This window comes from Varroa jacobsoni, unplaced genomic scaffold (genome assembly GCF_002532875.2).
Source record: "Varroa jacobsoni isolate VJ856 unplaced genomic scaffold, vjacob_1.0 scaffold_621, whole genome shotgun sequence".
Taxonomy (NCBI): domain Eukaryota; kingdom Metazoa; phylum Arthropoda; class Arachnida; order Mesostigmata; family Varroidae; genus Varroa; species Varroa jacobsoni.
This window is the reverse complement of record NW_019213523.1, coordinates 312,570-335,715: the sequence shown is the minus strand read 5'-3', so window position 1 is coordinate 335,715 and position 23,146 is coordinate 312,570. Positions and strand designations below refer to the sequence as shown.

The following is a 23,146-nucleotide window of genomic DNA, read 5'->3' as shown; positions in this document are numbered from 1 at the left end:
ATGCAATCTTCAAAAGCACAAGATGAAGAAAAGTTCTTAAAAATCATGCTTTACCTCCTTAATTCAAAATTGTCGTTAGCTAAATCAAAATAGGAACATGTGCCCTGAAATACATAATGGGTCTTAAAAGCAAAACATTACATACGTTTTTCCACAAATGGTTTTGGTTTAAGTAAGCACAAAGCGTTTGCGGAGGTAGGACAACGACATTGGTAATTCTCTCAATTTCTCCTGCTGGAAGCATGCAGCGTAGTATCGAAGTGCACTAGCATACATATGTACCCCCATATTACTATTCAGTTTGTACTACAATGTTTAACTTACCTAGATGTTAAAAATCAGATATGGTGATAGCGTACTCGAAACTCTTGGTGAGTTATGATAATAATAATATAATCTATATAATATAGCTATTATAATAATAACTAATATAATATAATATAAAAGCAAGAACAAAAAGAGGTCAAAGCGGTGAAGCGATCATATTTATTTTACGTTATATTTACGTGTACATATTGTAAGATACCATTTAGGTCTAATGTTAATGAAACCTAATATCGTTAGGAACAGCATTAAGGGTTAAAATGATTGACTTGATAGTTCAAGTGAAAATTAAAATAACGAGATATTTGGACGTAATATTCTACTAACGATCTAATAAAACAAAGACGTTTTATGATTTCTATAACTGTACTTTATTTTCCTTACTTATATCGAATATGTTCGTTGGTATTACAGTTATCATTTTATTAGAGCGATAAAATCTTTCACACGGTTTTAATTCGTTTTCATCGTTTTCTTTAGGTTGTTACCTCATTATGCTTATCCTGATAGGCTAAAACAATTTCACGGCTCAAACTGACTAATGCTCAATCGTTTGTGCGTTCCCGCCCGTACAGTCGGTATCGCAGTCTGTATATCATATAAAGTTTCTTAGTACGCTCATTAATGCTTCTTAGTCAATTTAGCTTTGAGTTCTTCTAGACCCTCAGCAACCTCCTCCTGGAACTTTTCTGTGTGCGGCCAGAATGTAGGCTTGTCAGGTCTAAATCCCCTTTCTGGGTAAGCCAACCAATAGTCCTCCATGGTCATGTGCTCCAAAGGAATCATTTTCTTCATTACGGCTACAATCGCACATAAAAATTCACAGTGTATTAGTTTCTATTTAAAATTATATAAATCAAGAACTCTAAACCCTTATCATCATATAGGACTCACCAATGCGCTCCTGATGGGATTGGATCCTAAGCTTCGACTCTGCGATGTCCTGCTTTGCCTGTTCATTTGCGCGTTTCGTTTCAGCTTCGATCTGCTGTATACTCTCTGCATCAGTCGGGTAAGGGATCTGATGAAAAGCCATACGGTACTAAGAATTAATGACGAATAGCCCATATGTGTTAACTTGAGAAACCTTACAGTGGCTAAGCAGAACGAAACATATAATGCTTGTATAAAATATATGTAGTGCTCACTATCTCGTGAGCCGACAGTACCACAACTATTTACACACCGCTCACCTTTAGCGCTTTGTACTTCTGCTCAAACTCGTCGACCAGCGCAGTATTGGGTAGACGTTTCCGATAGACCGAAAAGTCAATTTGGGGAAGATTCTCCGGAAGAGCGTACATGTTACGCAGGTAGGTTTCGCTTTTGGCCTTCGGAACATTATTGAACGTTTTAGGATACATATGAGCAACGTCACATTAGTAGTTACGATCATCCGCTTCTGTATAATAATTATTGATCTCAGAGATATAATCTTGATAATTATCGATTTTGGTCACCATCGTACAATGTGCTTGCGAATAGTTATAAAAAAAAAAATTAAAAATACCAACACAACATTAAGCTAACAGTAAAATTAGTTCTATCAGTTACTATAATATTTTTAACACCGACAACTTAGGACGGTCACAACAATAGCATTTCTCTAGATTAAGTCGCAAGTTAAAAAAAGATGTATCACATAAAACAACCTAGTATTAAACTTAATTCTATTTTCAATTGAGTAAATCGTCCTAAAAGAACTCGTATATGATATGATTATTTGAAAACAAAAGATCATACACACAACGTGCACATGTCTCACCTTAAACGTCTGGAAGTTCGCAAGCTCGTCTTTAGGAATGTACTCCAAGAATTTGCCCCAGTCAATGGCGCTCTTTGCGATGCGACGAGCCATTTTCTTTATAATGAAACGGAAATAAGGATTTAAAATAGATATGCGTGAGACAAACTGTGAGTGATATAATTGAAAATAACGGTTACTGTGAAGGTGTTTATGTAGCTGAATAAAAAAACAAACATTCACGCTCATTTAGACCGATGGTCACATTTCTACAGGATAAGAGAACACTATTACATAACACCTTAGTAAGCTTTGGATACTAAGTTTATTTCGCTGCCATTATTTTCATTTTCTCACATTACCGACATGTCTACTAAGCCCAGGGATGTTTTAACTGGCCTTTGTGTTCAAGCCGAGTAGTACCTTCAGCATGAAACGTACATTCATATATTATATAAATAAACATATCATTAAAATAGCAAGCCAGGTAAATAGTTAGTAATAATAGTAACAAAAACAAAAAGAGGAAGAAGGAGAAGGAGAAGAACACGTTGCACTCATATAATGTTGCATTTGACTAAAGGTGAAACGTTGGCAAAACGGTTACAGTTGTCTTTGGGGTGTACGGCATACAAATTCATACTCTACACCGCATGTCAATATTTTTGGGCATGATAATTTTCACTGATTTGTAGTAAAAAACTTAAAGGCGTCATTTATATTTCTCAACTGCATGCTAATTGCACAAATTTTGTATACAGCTTTACAGGATAGTGTGATCACAGTGTCAAAGGTTTAAAAAAAAACCTTGAACTGGTCGTTGGTAGTGAGCGACAATCTGTGGGTGAAATCCAGATGGTTACGAAAAACAGGCCATAATATATAATATTCCAGTGGACATTACATACAAATCGATCATGAAACTAACTGGTCCAGGGTAAAATCAGCATTTCCATAAGTGCGACTTCTACTGCGCCTTATCAAATCGGCCCGTTAGAACTGATCAATCTATAAATAACCTAGATGCATTATAAACTTTGGGATAAATGAATACCTGGTTGATAATTGATCTAGATCATACGAATACCGAACTCTAGATCTTGACAATGGCATTATTATTAATTATAATATTATTAGCATTATCATCACTTCTATTTCACTTCTAAAAATTAGGTGTTATTATTAATAGCCAACTTGCCACAATTCTAGTTATAGTGTGCTATGTTATGCCATTATTATAAAAATCCATGGAACTCAACCTAAATTAGTATTAACTTGCTAACATACAGGCCACAGATGGTTTAAATTTTAGTACATATCAGAGTATTATATGAAAAAAGTAGGCAGAAAGAATGTTGCCTTTTCTCTTAGCGCCCACTTGCTAGAAGCGCTATTAATGCATGTTTTTCATAATGAACGTTCTCTAATCTCCTTTAGACACAGCTTATATGATTACGTCTATGAGATGAACCTGTTATAGATGCCATCTACTCATCTAATCTTGAAAACATTATGTAAAAGTCAAAGTCACTCACTTAACTGTGGACGAGCAAGGTGAACTTATGTTCCAAGGGTTTCACGCTGCGTCGGATTCTACCAGATACACAGACAGACAGCCTTTAAGGTAGACATCAACGTACGCGACCCAGAAATCAGTAAAGCCGGGTCTTTATTGTTAGGTTAGATTTATCTACAGAAGTTGCCAAATATACTTAACATATATTTATTGAGCCTAATACAAAAATACTATTCAGTATTCTAGAGGTAATGATACTCTCAAAAGAGAGTTCGAATGTATACGAAGTGTTTGTGGCCTGTTGTTCTGAGATAGCTTCTAACAGTCCTGATGTCAACAAGCAGATGCGGCTTGCCCTCATTCTTCATATGTATATGAAACAACGCTTAAAAAATGTGTTCCTGATTTTGTCGGACGTATTGTTGTGGAGAGGAATATATCATTTGCAAAGTTTTTGCCCGTTATTGTGTGAATCTCTTAACATGTTTTATCCTGGTCAGTGTGCTGGTTACCGAAGTTGCTCAATGCAATCAGGCTTATTATGGACGCAATTGTTATAGGCAACAAGCCTACGCCAAAGCTACAGTTCGAGTAAATCGTTCATTTCCATGCGATTTATATATTTATATTTCTTTAGTCAAATAGGTCATTCTTTTTCAAAATTTTTTGTCAAAGAAATTTAGTCAAGTGTTGCTCGTGTGAAATTATTTAAATTATTAAACCAGCAACGTATACTCTGTTAAAACTCTCTGAATAAATATGAGTGTGAAATAACTTATTATACGGGGAGATAAATATGTGCCACTGCAACTCACGCACATTCATATTCAATTACGTGTTTCATTCGATTTCCAGTAACGTTAATGACATTTACTACAAAGCTTGCGTTATTAAATAGAAAAGAATGTTACTCGATTTTTTTTTATTATTTTCAGGCTTTTGGTCTTGCTTGTAATACTGGCACACTTCGGAGTTGTGGCATAGAAGTACTTGATCGTTCCAATTACCAAAATGCCGAAAGTGGTCTCCCGTTCTATTGTGGTGACAGATTCCCGTGATCAGGAAGAGGTGGTGGAGAAGCCGCTTAATGTTTTCTATTGTCACTGCGGGGCAATCGCATTGATTCTTGGTTAGTAAGTACCGTTAACTCTAACTACTTAAACATTTACAATTTGAGGATTTCCCTCGCTTTAATTTTGCAACGATTAGGTAATAATAAAAAGTATGAACGGAAAAATAATCAACAACAATGTAAATATCTAACGCCAATATCCATTATGAATTCGTTGCCTAGATTGCGCGCTGGAAAAACTTCCTCTACGGCCTCGAGACGGAGCGCGAATCATTGATGCCTCGAAACACGCACACAAGCTTAACTGTGTTCCCGATGAAACAGTGTACCTTAAATGGTAGTGAATTTCTTACGAGTTATTTAAATTATTTTGATTATTGGGTTTCCTTCATCTTACATTATGTACGCGCACGTCGGAAGTTGTTATTGGAATTTATTCAAGATGCTAGTAAACATGTATTCAGGTATAATATTGTAAATCGAACCTGGATTTCTTCAAAAGGAGCAGGATTTGTTCAGCGATCGAATGTCTCACCAGTTCTGTTAAATACTAGTATTGCAAGTTGCAAAATCAAAATGTGATTAAAACTTGATCAATAATTAACACTCGATAAATTAGAAATAACCTGGTTATTTCTTAAATATCACATCTTTACAGCTTCATTAAATTGTGCCGAATGCAATGAATGTATCCTATTATTTTTTGTTATACTCCGTTCTGTAAATTATGCTTTTAAGCTGAACTCTTTTTACCCTGCTAATAGTATTTAGCTTCAAATAGTATTATATGGCCACGTATATATGTAGATAAAAGTGCTTATTTAATAAAAGCAATTAGTGCTTATGAAGGCTCATATTGGAAATAGGTTGGTACTGGGATGCTTACTTGTATGATAATACAAAACGAGTCTTACTAACTATTCTGGTACGCGTGTCTCCTTGCAATAACAGGGCCGAAGGAATCGAGGTTCAGTTCCGTCGGCGATGTGCGAAGTGTTCGCTGCCACTTCTGTATTCACACAAGGGTTCTTCGAACGTATTTATATTCAAGGTGAAACTAATTCAACTTCAATGATTCAAGTTTTTCGTAAGCTCGATTAGTAGTTCGATTCTAAGTGACACCCTCCACGAAGTAGCTTAGGAGCAAGTCCAGTTAGTGCCAAAACTTCATCGTACTGCCGCATCGATTGGTTACTTGTTCTACTACATTCTCAATAGAAGATATATGTATAGTCGTCGCCATTGCGTCAGAGCCTGCGTGTCGGCTAATGACATGTTGTTATTACAAGTTCTTAACTCTATAATAATAATAATAATAGTATTAATAATGAAAGATATTGCTTTTTTATGCCAATGCAATTTCTACGAATGTTGTCAGGGTGTTCTGACTCGAACGGCAAATGCGGTAGCAGCTGTCTCAGCAACAACAGTGGCATCAAATCAAGCGGCGTTAGGCGCGAAAGAAGAAAACGAAGGCGCTGAGGATAAGGTACTCGTGACAAAGCATACGAAACACATGGGAAAGTTTAGTTCGGTCACTGTTTCAACGATCGAAGACGAAGAAGATGAAATCGAAGAGGTACAGACTTAGCATAGTCTTACAAAGCTGACATGTTTGAATTATCGCTATTATATCCTTGTCATCGACGGCAAAAACAATTACCGCTTAGACAATATCTGTTACCTAGATTCATAAAAAAAAAATTCTTTTAAAACATCATAAGCCTTTAATATTATATAATTGTGACGGACGCCTAAAATAAGAAAGTGAAATAATGCAGCGTTGGGTCGTAGCCCGAAATCAATGGATCTTCAGAACTGTAGAAAATATGTACATTAATTTAGTTAATTACTTTTGTAGCGCGAGGTGGCTGATTCATATGCTTCCAATGCGCGTATTATCGAGAAGCAATTGCAACGTAAAGCTGTGCCTGGACTGGCAGCGAAAAGGAAAGGCGAGGAAGACAACTTCTCGGTAGGTGCTCTACTTATCGCTGTATTTATTTCTTACCTGTTTAGTGAAAAAAACATTTAGTAAATTTAGTTACATTGTAAAATATCTTCCTCTTCGGGAAACTTTTGATTCCAAGTCAGTCTATTTCGACCGGTAAGTAGTAAGATTACGCCCTTTAATTGGCTCAATTAGTCACAGTTGTTTTCCTAAAATTTATTGATGTTCCATTTGTAAATTAAAGGTGTCCCGAGAAAGCTTTCAAATGATAAACTTTGGCTCTCTCAATAAAACTAATACGCTTTACGAGAAAATATACCGCACCTACACCCTTGCCGAATTCCGGTTGCAGGGTGAAACCGTTGTTTGTCTAAAAGACAATTGAAAATTTATTTAACTAGTTTAAAAAATGGAAATACTTTTGACTGGGAAGCATAATACAGCCTTCATTTATTTCAAATCAAGCCAGAGTAGCATTTGTAAAATAAAGGCATAGTAAGTATTTTAAATTATTTAAATAGTAGTCTTTTAATCAATTAATTAAATCGTTTTTGGATTCTAGGAGACTGTTGAGAAAAAGAAGCCACGTGGAACGTTACTTAATCTTTGAATTAAAACATGAACTGTTTTGAATGTCGGATATGGCAGCTCGACTGAAAATATCATCAATTCTATATATTCTGCATATATACCTGTAAATAAAAATGTGTTATTGAGTGTGTCTTGTGACCCTCTGGTCGTTGCGTGTTAGTTAGAGCTAGTTTAGTCGTCAAAAGAAACAAAAATTGAACAAGTAGCAGTTCATGAGATTTATCTAACAATAAGGAACGTTACCATATCGTTTCCCTACTGTTAAATTTCAACTTAAGATTGATACATCGTTATCGCTAGATGGCTAATGCAGCCTTGCTTATTTGAAATTAATAGTAAAACAATTCCCCCAAAGTTAGATGTTGTCCTTGAGGTAACGTACTTTGAGAACGCGTAAAGGTCTGAGTTTGAAATTGGACGTTGGCCTTCCCCACTTCGTGCTGCAAAAGGTCAGAGCAAAGCAATATAAACATAGCTCCAATTTGCTTGATGATAAAATTGACCTGTGGGTTAAATGCCTATCTAGATCTAGTCTGTGCCCGTAGCAACATCCAGAGTATTTTACTGTTGATAGTAAAGATAGTAAATCGCTCGGCTCCTCTAGATGATAAAACGTATGACGAAACAGCCTTACTAACATGTCCAAAATCTAAGGTGTTCAGATACGCAGATTAGCCGCTATGATGAAATAAACAAATAAGTGCTTCGAGTTTCGGTCCAGTACTATCGCTAAGAACACTGGTGCTTCAAATGATTAATGGTCCATTCTAGCGCGACAGGAACCGTGCGCCTTGCCACGTCTTCAACCTAAACATTTTTACAAAGAGTCCCAAAACCATTACGCGGCATTACATGCTACGAACTGCAGCACCTGTGCCTTCCAGGCGGCGTCGACACTTTAAACAAGGGCATATCAATGACCTAATCGCTGTTAGCCGCTACTGTGATAGCAAGTCGTATCATACGTGTATCACTGATTTCCAAAATGTAGTTTAATATCTTTAGGTATAAAATAAACTGCTAAACCAGTAAATTTCCTTGACAAAGGTTGTTCGTCATAAAGTGCTGTTGTTAAACAAAGCCGAGCTGCAAATAAAAAGTGAAATCGCTACAGCCGGTAATAAAAATGTTTTTCTTTATTTGCTCAATAGTAAAACACCTGCGAGATCCCGTTTCTATTAATAATATCCTTATATTTTTGATCACGACCTCATTTCATCATTCTAGCCAAACTCTTCGACGGATTTGATTATCATAATTTATTTACACATTTGTCAGCTACGTATAGAAATTATACAGCTAATATTAATAATAATTATTATTTGTATATTATACTAATAATAATTATGTACAATTCAAAAAATGTTTGGCTTTAATAAGAAATTTTTAACCGAATGTTGTATTTTGTAATCGTGCGCAAATTTACTTCGTAAGGTCTACAACTACTGAACTGTTCAATTTAATATTTACACGAAAAGGAAAAACACCAGTTACCACTTTATTCATAATAAAGTAATTAATTAGAAATGGGTGTCCAACAGTGACTAACAATCCTCTAAACTTTTTTAATGTCTAGACTGTTTGATACCAAAAAAAGACCTAATAGGTATACCTCTTTGGGACACTGGTTCGTTTTATTTTCTATAAACTGATTTGAAATATGGCGTCACAAATCGTGTTTAACGACTTCAGAAACCTATATTTTCAATAGAGCTTTTTCCTTGGCGTAGCCGTGAGTCACACGGAATATCCCTGTTTTATCAACGGAGTGCTGCTTTGCTGACAGGACATATCGCTAGGACAGAGCTTGAAGTAGAATACTAGGAATAGTAGGACTCTCAGCTTCTACTCTTTATATTCTGAATTGATAAGAAATCAAAGAAATGTTTTCATACGGTTAATCTGTTCGACCTTTACCGAATTGTCAGCACCGGCTGAGGCGATGTATACAAAGTGCACTGGCGAAATGAATGTCCGGCTTAACTTAGCTGAAGTGTTGTAATGCATTAGAGGAGACAAAAAGGTAGCAAATTTAATCCTGTGACTGGTACAAATATATATATATATATATATATATATATATATATATATATATATATATGCTACTTCATTTAAGCAATAAGAGGCTATTTTATAGCCTATAACATATTTTGTATGTTAATTGTGTGCCATGAATCGATGCGTATTTAAATTTGCATACACCAACAGGTTGGCATGCTTTTCAACTACTGATACGATTTAATAATTAACATATATATAGCGAAGTGTGTAATTTGCTGGGTCGGCACATAGTTGTTTGTTGCCTTGTCTAAAACATAGGTGTTATTCGTTATACGTATAGAGATCGAATCATTTGCTAAACATCTTTTCTTTGTTTCTCTCTTATATATCTATATAAAGTATCTTTGTTATACTAGTTTAACTAGTACGTACAAATTACAGCTCCATATAGCATTAAATCAGTGAGACTGCTCGATAATCGAGGGTATGGAACATCTCGAGCAAATACTGTTGTATCCTCAGAGACTACTAGATATAACGTTTCTTTCCATCTAACATTCCTGTTACTCACGAGACTTAAAGTCAGCTTTCCCGTAGGGCTAATCGATAGCTACTTAAAGAAGCATTTGATTTTGAATCGCGCATTGTTGGAATCGATGTGTGGGAGTTATAAATGCTACAAGGCGGCTGAAGTTTCTGTTCGCTTCAGCCTTTATTTGAAAACGGGACTAGACAATTCATCACTAGTGCAAGTCGACATATAAACGTATACTCTGAGTGACCAGAATCTAGCTGATAAAGTGAATGGACATGGGAAATGTTGACATCACTAAAGGACTAAGTTCAATCTGACCCATATCAGCAGATCTACTGCTTGGCCGTAGAATAATTGCATTTTAAGTCTGTCGAGCTGCTGGATTGGTCTCCGACCCGTTCACTCCGTCGATTTCCCCGCTAAGGTAAAATCTGTTTGTTTTAGAGGAGGTTACTGTTAGGATTTAACCTTCATGTTTGTCCAAGTTTTTATGCTGCAGCCCACCGCCGTAGCCACGATTACTGAGTAAAAAGGGGCAGAGGCAAACACAACAAGCCGGATGGAAAGGCCGACTTAGAACTGTTGAGTTTCCGACAAACACTTCTTATTTCGCGCTTGCTAGATTAAGGAATAACTGCTGCGACTATTCATCTGACCAACATTGTCGATTTCTAGAAATCACAATCACTTTGGCTACTAGAGACCCAAGTTGTTAATTTTAAAAACGGATTTGAAATCTTTTCCCACGTTCAATTAACTGAAGGGCATTTACTTTTTCAATGATATTCAAATAAAAAATCTACCAGTATAAAGCGTTCAGGTGTTAGATTGAATTACTTGACTCAATATTATATGATTAAATTTATAATCGATTCTGAGAGAGAGAGAGAGAGAGAGAGACACAGATGCAGAAGTGAGATCCATTGGCGTCTTATAACTGGCGCCTGTGTATTGTTTTTTACTGTTAGTTTAACACACCTGTTTTTCTACGTTACGTTGTGACCGGAAACCATTGCTAACTGATCTGATTTTTATTACTCGGCAGTACGGGATGGTCAATATATTGCAAGTAAACAATAGTTCTTCATTTATCGGTAACGTAGAGACGATGATGATCATTTGAGTCAACATGAAAGCAATTAGGACCTGTCCGTGTGGTTTAGTTAACTGAATGATTTTAGGCGATTTCTGCCACGGAAATAGAAACGTGGCCGATTCGAATTCGACAAGTTTTCTATAGTTGGCTTGAGCCAGTTGCTTCATGCAGAATCTGAACAATGGCTTTAGGTAGCGGTCTTTCTGTAACAGAATTTTCTTGTCTGTCTTTGGAAACAATTAGGCAGTTAGATAAGACCAGTACAGTCTGAGCTAAGTTAGTTTGAAATACAACGTAATATGTTCGTACGTTGGACGGTTCCTGATGTAGTTGCCTTCATGTTGTTGGTGCCGTACTCTTACGGTGCTAAGTGAACCGCTCACGGTGAAACGGGCAGTGTGGGATTTCAGTGTAGCAGATGTAACAGCACATGACGCTGCGCTACCACATGATGAAACCGGTAGTATAGATGATCGTACAATGGAAAGTCACAATTAGCAACCAGCGCCGACAAGTTATGATAGGTTTTCATTTGTCACCAGCGTTTATACTTATTTGATAGGTAGAATCTGATTAAGAAGTCTGCGGAGCGATCCAGTCGTTGTTGGCCGTCGAGTTTCGGTGTACAATTTGCAGTGCCAGCAAGATACATAAATCTTCTAAAGGAAAAAGCCGACTGCGTAAGAAGCGCATTGATTAATTCTTTTATAATGAGAGGCTGATGCTGTACACTGTGTCAGACAATTTTGGTGATTTGATTACAATGGTTAGATCGGAAGCACTCACTAGGCATATGAACACAATTACTGGCTTCGATGCCTCACTCACTGTAGAGGTGCCTTCAAGCAGTACAAGCGTTTGTATGAGGATTTCAAACATGTGGTGGATACCCACACGGCACATAGTGACGAAGCAGGTGATACCATCGAAATGTGACATAGTGCCCTATGTGAAGCTATGGTCGGAGTTGGGAAGTGTTGCTCGTAATACATTAATGAAATTTTGGATTATCCGTGGGTCAGTTCCGTGCATACAGTGAGACGAAAATAATGTTGAATCGTAGACGAAGTGATGCGACAGGAGTTCAGTGATGATTATTAGAGTAGTGCTACATAAACACAGATTAGTCATTCCCATCAATATAGCCGACTGAAAAAAGGAGACAGTAGCAAGCCCGATGTCTTGGATAAAACTTGTGGATTCATGGTTCCTACAGCCGAAAGAGGTGAGTTATGCACCGTACAAAGTTACTGTTCGGAGATTTCTGGCAGATTACTATACAGTCAGCGATGAAAAAAATCGTTTATGGCAACTTGATGTAAAAGAACTGGTACTTTTTGCATGAAACCGTTTGCATGAAGATTGCCTACAATCTTCAGTGATTTTGAAAGCATTGAGCATGACAACCGTATTTAGCAAGATAATTTAACAAAACCGTACAAGCTAGTAGCCTATAACAAAACCTAGTGTCTAGGGCGTTTTAGCTGTGCGTTATCGAGAAATATGCATTACTGTAAATACCTTGAGGATCATTTTTATCCTAGACATTAAAGGTTCCATGTTCGATCAGGTTTTTTATTTAGCTTAAGTGGTACAACACTTCAAATGTGGAGATATCAAAATTATAGTTAGAGTCGGGTTTGAAGTTCTGGGTCTGGAAAAAGCTAAATGCGACCCAAACTCTTTTTGTGCAAAGTTAACGATGGGCAATTTGAAGTGAATAAATTACAATACCGCCAGTTCGGGCAGATTGTGGTCAAAACGTGAAAGTGTTTTTTAAAAAGCGAAAGCTAAAGCCGGAGGTAAACAACGAACAAAGAAACTGTTCTTTGTGGAACAAGTGGAATTAACGAAAATTACTTTTTCACGAGCTTCTCAAGTAACCAATGTGTTAGCTCGATTTAGTATCACGCACAGCTTAATGACTTACGTTAAAATATCGAAGAAATGCGTACAGCAATGGTAAGTAGGGAGCGAGTCATGTTTTATCATGATGACAACGTCAACTCTGACACATCTCAGTGACCTGCAAAAGTTGCACGGATTTACATGGGTTATGCTGCTTAATGCCGACCTTACCAATCTCAATTTCGATTTTTTCCGACACTTGCAGAACTTCCTTGATTGGAACGATGTTGTATCTTAACAAGCCTTCAAAAAATGATCAATTTACCACAAATAGTGACAATGAATACTGGAAGAATGGAATAGAAAAGCTGACAGCGGCCAATATTCATTGACTGAAACTGTCTTTTAGGTGAAAATTGTTTTTTATTGAAATTAGCTACGGTTCTGGAGCGAACTTATGGCACGGCCTAATATGAATGTATATGCATTCCGTTAACAAAATCAAGAGCTGTATTTCAGTTGAACCACCTTGGATGTAGATGCGCTTGAACAGGCCTGGAATCTAAGTCCTTATCGAAAGTATGCCTAACTAGAAAAAGAAGTCAATTACATAATGCCTTTAAAAAGTGTGTGATATTATAGAAGAAAGAGGCTTTGAGTTGGAAGGCTATTAACGGCCATTAGAAATAGCGTTTTTCGACCTTCAACCAAAAGTGAATATCTGTGATTTTACCAGGCATTAACCCGAAGTTTTAAAATAAACAACTTTGTCGCTGATGAGACTGTGAAAAAAACTTTAAAATTCAAGTGTATTTTTAGGAAAATACTCGAACAAGCAGATTGTGAGAACACAAAATATTTATTGACTATTTGATCTTTTCACATTTTCTAATCAATTATTGTTATTTAAGCAACTTGTTAGATCAGATAAAACCAATATGTGGCATTCTTTTGGCTGTGGGCGCCAAAAGTGTTATGAAGGGTATCACGGATGGAAGTTACTACTACAGGAAGGAATGCTCCACTCTGTAAGCATTTTTTGGTGCCTCCTTGTACCAGGTCTTACAACCTGAAATCCCGAATAAACCACTGTGTCATTTAGATTAGCCTACGTCGAAGGCCTGAGTGGATGTTTTGAGTTTTTAAATCTGATTTTGATGCTAAGAATGGCTTCAGGCACTGGGTGGCTTCCATTATGACAAAAAGGGTATCTATGCGTGATTTTGAACATATGAGACCTGACGTATCCACTACGGCAGATATGTCCTTTTATCTGTGTTCGCTCCATAGAAGAGAGTCATTTAGAACACGTAAATCTAACAGGTTAGACATTCACTCAGCAATTCATACTCTGCTAAGATAAGGGTGCCCTATTCACTTTTAGCATTACAATACAAATATCCGGAACGTGTTTGTTGCTATAGACGGTTGCATGCAGTGAGATCTTATTTACAGTGAAATGTTAAATAACCATGTTAACTCTGTGATCCGCTACACGCCATGTAACGTCCAGTGAACGCATGGGTAGCCCACTACAATATCTATGAGCCTTTTCATCGATATAGCAAGCGAAATGCTTCTTTGTCCCAGGGTAAATTCAGTCGTCCCACGTTATGTAAACAGATCATGGCCGAATCGTGCGGACTGGAATGGAATTTGTACCGATGGATACAAGCTTGAGTCGCTATGGTTCACTTCGCCATTGAGGTGCAACGCGATTGGCTTCCTCTAGTGAATAGGCAACATTCCTGAACTCTGTGGAACTGCACCCGGAATTATTTACTCCATAAGCATTTACCAAAAAAAATACATGGATCAATAGACCTCACGCGATAGTCGTCCACTTCCCAGGCATTTTAGCCGCTTGCAACTATTAATAAAGATTCTATGCTTGCCATATTCATGTCGTCGAAATTGTGAGTTGTGCCATTAGTTTGGCAGAACACGTCACGCTAAGTCAGGAACTTAGACATAAGTCAAAGGGTTTGGTGGATCCGGATTCACTAAGAGTATACTGTTTTATCCAGCTGATCAGGTCATTGTGATCACCCTTTCTCCGTGATATAGTTAAATATGAGACATACATATGTGGATTTTTGTGGATATGAATATCTACACATACACGCACTCAGCCATACGGCTCCCCACAGATACGAACGTAGGGGTCGTGGTAATTGTTATTGCCCAGGTAAGGTTATAAGCAAGATCCACGATCTCATTGCAACATACACGTCAATATCTGTGTTTAAGATAATTATTTATTCTACTTCAACTATGTATGAGGAACTTACTGGGCAATACAGATACTACTTTGGTGCTGGCTAAAGATTGTTATATCCAACAATGGCTGAAGGTATAAAGGTAAAAAAAGTAAATCCGATAGTGTTTCGCGCTCGTTCACTGGTGTTCGCCAGTGCGTCGCCGCCAAACGTCTTAAAATATTAGATTTTTTTTTGTGGAATATACCTTAGTTGTTTAAATATAGATCTGTTCACTTTACTTGACTTTTTCCTGTTTAGACAATTCCGTACCCTTTGATGCGAATTATGCGCCACCGGAAGCTAAAAGAGAACCGAGCTGTTGGTCCTATGAGAAGTTACAATTTCAAAGGAAACAGCTTTATCTCAGTTATGATAAGAAATGTGTTTTAATCATATCGTGACATATGTTAGTAAAGCCAACACGGGCAAAGGGTGAGTTGTCCAAGCGCTATAAGTGGATGTTCCACTTTATTGTGCCGTATTGTAGCATCATATTCCCTCTTCCCGGAGGCCACCGCCATATAGAGCCTCCCTTCTATTTAGTTGTCCCCCTCACAAGAGCGACGGTTCGTCGCCGCCTCAACAATGAGTCTCGCATTGTCACTAAGCTTCTATCGCCACTGCGACTGCTACTGGCATCGCCAATCACCGAACCAACAGACATACAGACGGACACGCGAACGACGGCGCCGAACGTGAGCGTTGGCTGAACGGCTATCCACAGAATAGCACAGGCAAAAGGAGTAAGCGTAAAGGAACTGATTAATTAGTAGTGAGTGAGTGGACGATTCTAATGGCCCTATGAAGAATGCCTGCGCTGGCGTTGTGGATGAACGCAGTTTACCACTCCTGCGCGTCATCAAGCAAGCAAACCAGCCGCTGGTTTTGCTACAGCGGTTACTATTTAGACGACCTATCGTCTGTTGTATCTATATTTCGCAAAGAGTTGCCCAGAACTATGTTTCTATAGCGCTGATTCGATTGCGATTAGCCTGAGTGCCGCCATTTGTACTGTTATGAGCGCACTGCGCTTCTTAAGCATATGAGACTTATGGCGATCCCTACAGCGATTTGAGGATTCGTATTTGATTGCGCTGTCTTTTGAACTGCTCGACCTTCTCTAGTATCCACCACTTTGCCCAGCACCTCCTCAATATCTGGTATAGAGTAAGCAATAGTTAGTGCTATTGCTGTTATGTGCGGAACGCACGGCGCACATCGCGACCCAGCGCGGGGAGCATAGAAAATCGAACGGTATAGCACAGGACGGCGCAGAGCAGGATGAATCTGTGCTAGCAGCAAAGCCAATCACCGTCTGCCCGCTGCCCATTGGCGCAAGCAGCGCCGTCGTTAGGGTCGCTACCATCGCTACTATTATTGCTGCTAAGGCTACTGGTCATCCCCATCACCATTGAGCCTCCATAGACACCCAGAAATATCTTTTACTCTGTCTTACCTGCCTCTCGCCAAGTTGTCTTTCAGACGACCCAGCGAAACCTGCCCGAAAGCCTGTCGACCGGTTCGATATAAGCAGGCTTGCTTTCTTAGCGTCCAGCAGGAAAAATCGCACTAGCAGAAATATCCATATGTAGTATCAGGCAAAACGTTATGTCTATTGACAGTGCAATTCTCGAGCGACCAATTCGATAGCCAGAAACGTTCGAGGCGGATCCGTTAAAATACTGCCATAACCGTCAGCAGTATTCTTCTTTTTCCTGCCTGCCGCTACTGCCTGTTCTTTCCTCTACCTTCTTGCGCTTAGTTTTCCTAGGGATCATCATCATTATCACCAGCAGCATGAAGCAGCGGCACTAGTTGTTAATGACAACACGGCGTCAGCCTGTGCGAACGGAATATCATTCATCACTGCATATTTGTATCGACTATTTATTTTATAGTAGCATTGTTGGTTACCCATGGCTCCTGTTGCTATCGCCGATCCCCTGCGATCGTGCCTGTGACCAATACCGAAGTGCAAGGGCTGCGACGGCCCCAGCGCTGAAAGACACAGAAGCCAAAGAAAGTCTGCAATCATTGCTGATGGTGTAACTTGTTGTGGTAATCATATCGTACCGTGTGTGTGTGTGTTTGTTTATCTGCCCGTAAACGAGCAGAGGGGTTTTACCGTCAACGCTTGTTCTAGCCTCAGCTGCCCGTCTGGATGCAAAACTATCTCTGACCAGAAAAGGGAGACGGATGTGGTACATAACACGCGTTTGTTGCGGCCATCGTACAGAAATAGGTTTTGACCAACGCAAACTTCTGCTGTATCTGTGCAGGCGTTTATACGGCTAGCAGAAGATGTTTTTAATAACCAATGACTATTTTATGAACTAGGTGCAGATGTGATTGTTCTACAGGAGTCTATGCGTCATCACAGTTGAAACATTATTAACTATTGTATATATACGTTAGATGGATTACCGTTTCAGAGATCGTTCTTGGGGACGAATGTAACGAGTGTGCGTTAAGTATCGCCAATAAGTGTTCGATTATAGTTGAGAAAGAATGGTCGATAGTAAGTAGTTCCCTAGTATTGCAAGTTGACTTGAGTAGTGTTAAGAAGGTTCGTTGTGGACATATACAAACTATTCGTTGTGTAATAACGCGTTGCGGTGTTTCGCGGATACAACCATTTTTCTCCTGTATAATAATAAGTGAGTGCTCTTATCTTATACAACGGTCACTTATAGTTCTGTGTTCGCTTCATGGCATCGTCGTGTTAGTTGTCATGGGTTGTTTTCACTGGCACTAATTATATGATTTATCATTTTATATAATAATTATATATACGTATAATTATATATAACGTACGCACTAGTAAACAGCTATCTTGGCCACGGAATAGACTAGATGTCGCGTACAAAGGACGGTCGAGAATAGACAACGAGTGATCGCAATTTTTATCTATTATACTATATTACTTAGGTCGGTTACTTTTGGCGGGTTACTTTGATTCTGCTCGGATATCTGTATGACTGTAGAAAGTTTTTTAACGAAGTTAAATTGAATATAGACGATCCTGTTCTTCTTTTGGGACGTCAAAGCTTTCGCTGAATTAAAAACCCATTCCTTCAGTAGTGCACTCCATATAATTATTTGTGTCAGCCGTGTTTTTAGGCCAGGTGTGTAATGGGATTTTTATGAACCACAAATGTGGGCTGTACAAGCGCATGATTCAAGCAAAGAGCCATTTGTTTGTCGATGGATGTAATTCAACCGACTGACTATAGTACTTTCGTTTGCTTTTTAAGTTATTAGCATTATGTTAAGGACACTATTACTTTCTTGCCATTTATCGATCAGATTTGTTTAAGAAAAAAAATTATGGAGTTAGTCAATTTTCCTCAAGAAGAAATAGAAACTGTTTGGTTTTTAACACGTGTCTCAGGAAGAGCCACTAACTAAGCCAGATCTACGCCGTTATGCATACACACACACACACAGATACGCCCAATTATGCTTACTGTTTTTCGAAGTAAGATATTGTTCCAGTGGCTGATGATGATGAGCGCGGTCTGCAGCCTTTGCAGTTATACACCGCTATATGGGTAAATACATAATAATGAAGTAAACGGCTGAAGTCGGATAAGATAGGCTTGTAAGCGTTTGGGATAATATAGAGATGCTAGGAGGCCTGACGCTATCTACCTAGAGAAAATAATAGTAGCACATCCAATTTTTCGATCCCTATATGACTGGGACGGGCGAGCTTGTCCATCGTCTTGACGTCAGCGAAAGCAAAAGAAGATGTAACTCAATATCTAAACAAGGCCAAAAATGGTCCAACGAATGCCGTAGATATCCGACGAGTCTCTTTTAACGAATAGTTGTTATTAACTAATTCTTCTATAGTGTTAAGTTTGGCAAACTGACATGTTTGCACGTATATGCAAGCACATATAAGCCAATATATATAGAGATCACAATGTGGCATTTGCTTTAGGAGTGCACGTTATTCATCGATAGATATGTATTGGAGTGGTATTGAGATCTGTTAGTGCGCGATGGATACCCATAAACATTCGTTATGATTATCCAATAGTTTTTCTCTAGTTAAAACAAACCGACGACCGATTGGGTCTGTGTGGAAGCGGCAGCCCAGCGAATCAATGCGCTAGTACTAATAGCATTAGGAAGATAACGACTTTGCTTGACTACAAAACGAGCGTAGTGTGACTGCTATCGTTGCAAAGGCAACGGTGACAAGGAAGAGGTTTTAGTGGGACCACCGTAGCTAACCGCTGAGTGCGTTGAAGTTATCGGCCAAAACCTTCGCTAGTATACCTAAAAGTTTTTTATTGAAGCTCATTAGTTGATACTTTTGACTCTAGAAAAAAAAAAACCTACTTCTCAATTTCACACAAATCAACTAAATATTATAATCATGTACATGTCAGAATGTAATATGTCTTACCATGTGAGTTGACCAACGATTCCTGGCTGCTGTAGCCATAATACAACGATCAATAGCGGTTTTCGCGATTGTTTAATCATTTCAAAGTAATTTCGAAAATGTATTTCGCAATATGGTATTATGTGGGGTCTATTCTACGGCGTGGAACGTAGAATCATTTTTACGTTACGTTTGCTCCTAAAAAGCGTAGACATAGATTTTGTTCTTCAGTAAATAATATTCAAACAATAACAATAGTAATAAAAAAATATTTGTTCGTACAGCTAGAGCCCAGTTTTGTTCAGTAAAATCGGATTATATCTTAATTTATTATTATAATTATCTCACCTACTTTAAAGAGGATCTAATAAGGGAAATTATCTATTTCTCTCGATCAAAACGCTTGAGCACATCGTTTTCCCAGTAAAATGTCCCTATTGTGTTCCTGCTGCTTTTTGGAATAATCCGATTGACAATAGGTAATTTTTACCACATAGGGACATCGATAATAATGCCGCTGTACTTATTCAATATAACCACAATCGATCATAAGTACGGCTTCGATTCGATCTTTAAACTACTAGTGGGTCAACTTCGAAGTATTTCTGCCATAACTTACAAAGAACTTTTTCTATAGTAATCAAGCGTACAACAATATTGGACGTAAACTCGTTAAAGTATCGCCGAACTACGCTACACACGACAGATTCCGACAGAATTTAGTTTCGGAGCGACAACAGGCCCAGGACCTCAAAAATGCAAGGGTTCAAAACAATTAAAAGAGCCAAAAGGTACAACATGAAGGACAGCAACAAAAAAGACGAAGACGAATTAACCGGCAGAGAATATTTCCTCTTTTGCAAAACGAAAAAAAACTAAGCGTAATAAAAATGGCTAGAAGCCGTTTGGATTAAGATTATTTTAAACTTCTTAAACCTAAACCGTATTAAGGAACTTCTCGTTTCCCTTATGGAAATCTTCTTCAGATGCTTCAGAAGCCACGTGAAAATTGGTAATAGCCTCGACCGTCAATTTCGGCCAAGTATATATGTATGTATGTATGTATGTATGTGTGTATATGCACACGACTAATACGAACTTTTCTTGATTCTGGGCTAGGGAAAGCTGTTGTGTACATGAGTATGCATAGGGATATGCGGGTGTACTATGTGCATGCAGGTCGTGGTAAATGGGTTAAATTATCATCATTATTATTAGAAGAAATCGTTCATTTTGGTAGACTTCCGTACGAAATTGCCATTATAGGTTTCCATAGCAAGGAAATCCAGTGACACTTATTATTTTGCCACTTTGCTATATGAGGCCTTTTTTTCGGTGGATTACAACCTGATCGTTAGTTTTTTTAACTTCACGATAATCCCACGTAAAACTTTGCGTTTTGTGTGGGTTCGTAGGACATGGACGCCATATGTTCGGACATAGAAAAACAAATTAAGGTACTATACAGCGTGGCATAGAACAACTTCACTTAACGGCTAACTTTGTACCAGATAGAACCTAAAGCCCGGAGGACCCCAATAATATGCGCGTAGAAATTGCAAAAGATAGCCGACAACAACAACAATGCCCAAGACACGAATTATTTACATTGTCGATATGGGAGGACGTTCCAAAGTTAGTTGGACTGTATCGTGCTGGCTAAATAACATACTGCAAATTTGGACGCTGATATTGATGTAGCGCCTTCAAGGTTGCGATAATCCTTCTTCATCAATACTATCACAGAGACGATATTATTTTAGACCTGCATACAGTTTTTAAATTACGCCCTTAGTAATCACTTTTTTGATCCTAGGACTGATATGCAGGACTTTTCCTGTTTTCTCCACGGACATTAATTAAATTGAGCCTGTTATTTAAATTAATCTAAAAATACCCATTATTTACCTTAAGAACTAAATGTTTTGAGTTTCACATTCGGAACTACCATTAGACATTTCATCAAAGAGTGTGTCTATCAAGTGTTTATTTGATATCTGGAAGCGTGTCGACGTCCGGATTCAAATTCGGGTTCTTAACTTAACGGAAACGCGTTACCCACTAATCTACCACGGGGAAAAATGCTTCTTTCTAGAATAACTGCAGATCCAACACTTATTTTTTTTTTAATTTTTTTATTTATTAGTTTGACGAATCAGTAACGGAAATAAAGTACATTTCATCCTAAAAACTGCGGCATAGTATGAGTCGAAGTCTGGGGCTGTCGCAAGCTAGGTCACAATAGGTAAATGGCCAAATACCGTCAGGAGTAAGGCTGCGTTCGAAAAAAGTCTTTATTTTTGTTTTACTTTGTTCAGTCGTACTGCAAATCATAGGGCAATAGGATCCAATATCCTCTAACCCATGAGTTTCATCTGGATTACCACAGGCGAACATGAGGATTTTCTGCATGATCTGTCACAATTACATTACTATTATCTCAATCAATTCTATGTCCGCCGAACCTATTATAAAGTGGTCCTCAAGAACCAGCTAAAAACGCTAGTTGTGACCTAAATGTGGTGACTTTCTTTAGAAATACCCAAATAAGAATGCCAGAAGCACGTGAACCTTCAGGGCGTCCTACAATGGTTTGGGTAACAACCTGAAAGGATCTGGAAGCCTTTTTTATAACTATCATAATTCTTTTACATCTTGCACCGTTATCGCAATAAAGCAAATTTCAATTATCATCTAGGTATAGTGTAGTTAACCGTCAAGGACAATTTGTAGTTAATGTCCTTTAATTAATCAGGCAGCATTTAAGTACTAATTTGCAGACAGGGCACGTATTGTAGTAAAAATCCTTGAAACTATTAAAAGAGATAAGAAGAGATTTATAAGAGGCATAACTTGTCTGTGGTACATCTGTTGCTGTACATTAAACACCTCTGACCACAAAAACTCGTCAGTATGTCAGTAGCATTAAGGCAGGTATTAGCAAGACGACACTGACATATATACATATATATATGTCAGTGTCGTCTTGGCAATACCTGTTTTTTTTATATATATAAATATATATATATATATATACAGAAAGACGGCCATTTGGTCGAAAGCAACTTCAAAGTAACGCTTTACAACAAGTTTTCAAAAAACAAGTTTACAAAATCGTTCTTTATTACAAACTTTTTTTATATTTTACAATACACCAGAAATACAATGGGTTCCCTGAGCTTTTTTCATCGCACTTATTTGCTTGGTTCAGTTATTGATCATTTACTCACATATATCTGCTGAGTCTCTCTAAAATGGCGGCAAGTATCTTTCCTCAGTTTGTTTACCATTCATGGATTCTCCTAGTACCCTCTGCTTTCTAGGAACTCCCATAAAAGATATCGAGCGGAGTTATGTCACCTGATCTAAGGAAACTATTCGACATCACTACGCCTGGAGATCAGCTGTATGCTGAAATGCTCCTTTAATAATACGATTACATTATTAAATACGTGAAATAAAGCGAACAATTGTTTTAGAAAATATCTGACGAACCTTTTTCTGCCAATTTGGTCAGCATAGAGCTTGAGCTTGTCTCCTGGTAGGAAACAGAGTCTACAATTTCGTCAAAAAAAGAACCAGTGATTCCTGAGGCCCCCATCCCCCGCTTGCCAATGGTTTTCTCAAGATGTAAGTTGCTCAGCAGGAGACTTCTCAGTTTACGGACGGTGAACATAATTATAGAATATAACTGCCATTTTAAGGATAGGGCCATTTAGGGCAGAAGAAAAACTGGGTAAAGCGACTGCAATGAAACAAAGGACTTTAACTTATTAATCCAGAATTTATTATAATTCGCAACAAAAAAGTA

At 38.0% G+C, this 23,146-nt stretch overlaps 3 protein-coding genes across 7 annotated transcripts in view; 2 read left to right on the top strand and 1 right to left on the bottom strand.

Moving 5' to 3' along the window:
- Window positions 1-671: 671 nt before the first annotated feature.
- On the bottom strand, window positions 672-3,730 carry LOC111262000 (ATP synthase subunit d, mitochondrial). Of its 2 annotated transcripts, none has more exons than XM_022835936.2 (5): window positions 3,604-3,730; window positions 2,090-2,185; window positions 1,518-1,655; window positions 1,219-1,345; window positions 672-1,124 (listed from the first exon to the last, which is right to left on the bottom strand). In XM_022835936.2, the coding sequence occupies exons 2-5, from the start codon at window positions 2,180-2,182 to the stop codon at window positions 946-948; spliced, it is 537 nt and encodes a 178-aa protein (XP_022691671.1). In that variant the 5' UTR covers window positions 2,183-2,185; window positions 3,604-3,730; the 3' UTR covers window positions 672-945. The 2 variants fall into 2 exon arrangements, with proteins under 2 accessions (XP_022691671.1, XP_022691672.1); XM_022835937.2 differs by lacking the exon at window positions 3,604-3,730 and adding an exon at window positions 3,540-3,597.
- LOC111261999 (STING ER exit protein) lies at window positions 3,682-7,336 on the top strand. 3 transcript variants are annotated; one of them, XM_022835935.2, is made up of 7 exons: window positions 3,682-3,747; window positions 4,520-4,713; window positions 4,879-4,993; window positions 5,608-5,707; window positions 6,035-6,235; window positions 6,518-6,631; window positions 7,170-7,336. In XM_022835935.2, the coding sequence occupies exons 2-7, from the start codon at window positions 4,596-4,598 to the stop codon at window positions 7,215-7,217; spliced, it is 696 nt and encodes a 231-aa protein (XP_022691670.1). In that variant the 5' UTR covers window positions 3,682-3,747; window positions 4,520-4,595; the 3' UTR covers window positions 7,218-7,336. The 3 variants fall into 3 exon arrangements, with proteins under 3 accessions (XP_022691670.1, XP_022691669.1, XP_022691668.1); XM_022835934.2 differs by lacking the exon at window positions 3,682-3,747 and adding an exon at window positions 3,917-4,079; XM_022835933.2 differs by lacking the exon at window positions 3,682-3,747 and adding an exon at window positions 3,918-4,175.
- Window positions 7,337-11,864: 4,528 nt separating this feature from the next.
- MAPk-Ak2 (MAP kinase-activated protein kinase 2) overlaps window positions 11,865-23,146 on the top strand; it is a 36,829-nt gene continuing 25,547 nt past the window's right edge. The window contains exon 1 of one of the 2 annotated variants that reach the window (XM_022835930.2): window positions 11,865-12,055. In XM_022835930.2, the coding sequence (XP_022691665.1) occupies window positions 12,008-12,055 (48 nt within the window). In that variant the 5' untranslated portion in view covers window positions 11,865-12,007. Of the gene's footprint in view, window positions 12,056-17,443; window positions 17,597-23,146 lie in introns of those variants that run through there. The other variant, XM_022835931.2, reaches the window with a different exon arrangement.

Excerpts from the sequence above, each read along its gene's own strand:
- LOC111261999 (XM_022835935.2), top strand. The coding sequence starts at position 4,596 with ATGCCGAAAGTGGTCTCCCGTTCTATTGTGGTGACAGATTCCCGTGAT. Across the intron at positions 6,236-6,517 it reads AAGAAGATGAAATCGAAGAG|CGCGAGGTGGCTGATTCATA; the intron begins GTACAGACTTAG and ends TTACTTTTGTAG. Across the intron at positions 6,632-7,169 it reads GCGAGGAAGACAACTTCTCG|GAGACTGTTGAGAAAAAGAA; the intron begins GTAGGTGCTCTA and ends TTTGGATTCTAG.
- LOC111262000 (XM_022835936.2), bottom strand. The coding sequence starts at position 2,182 with ATGGCTCGTCGCATCGCAAAGAGCGCCATTGACTGGGGCAAATTCTTG. Across the intron at positions 1,656-2,089 it reads CGAACTTCCAGACGTTTAAG|GCCAAAAGCGAAACCTACCT; the intron begins GTGAGACATGTG and ends AATGTTCCGAAG. Across the intron at positions 1,125-1,218 it reads ATCCCATCAGGAGCGCATTG|CCGTAATGAAGAAAATGATT; the intron begins GTGAGTCCTATA and ends GTGCGATTGTAG.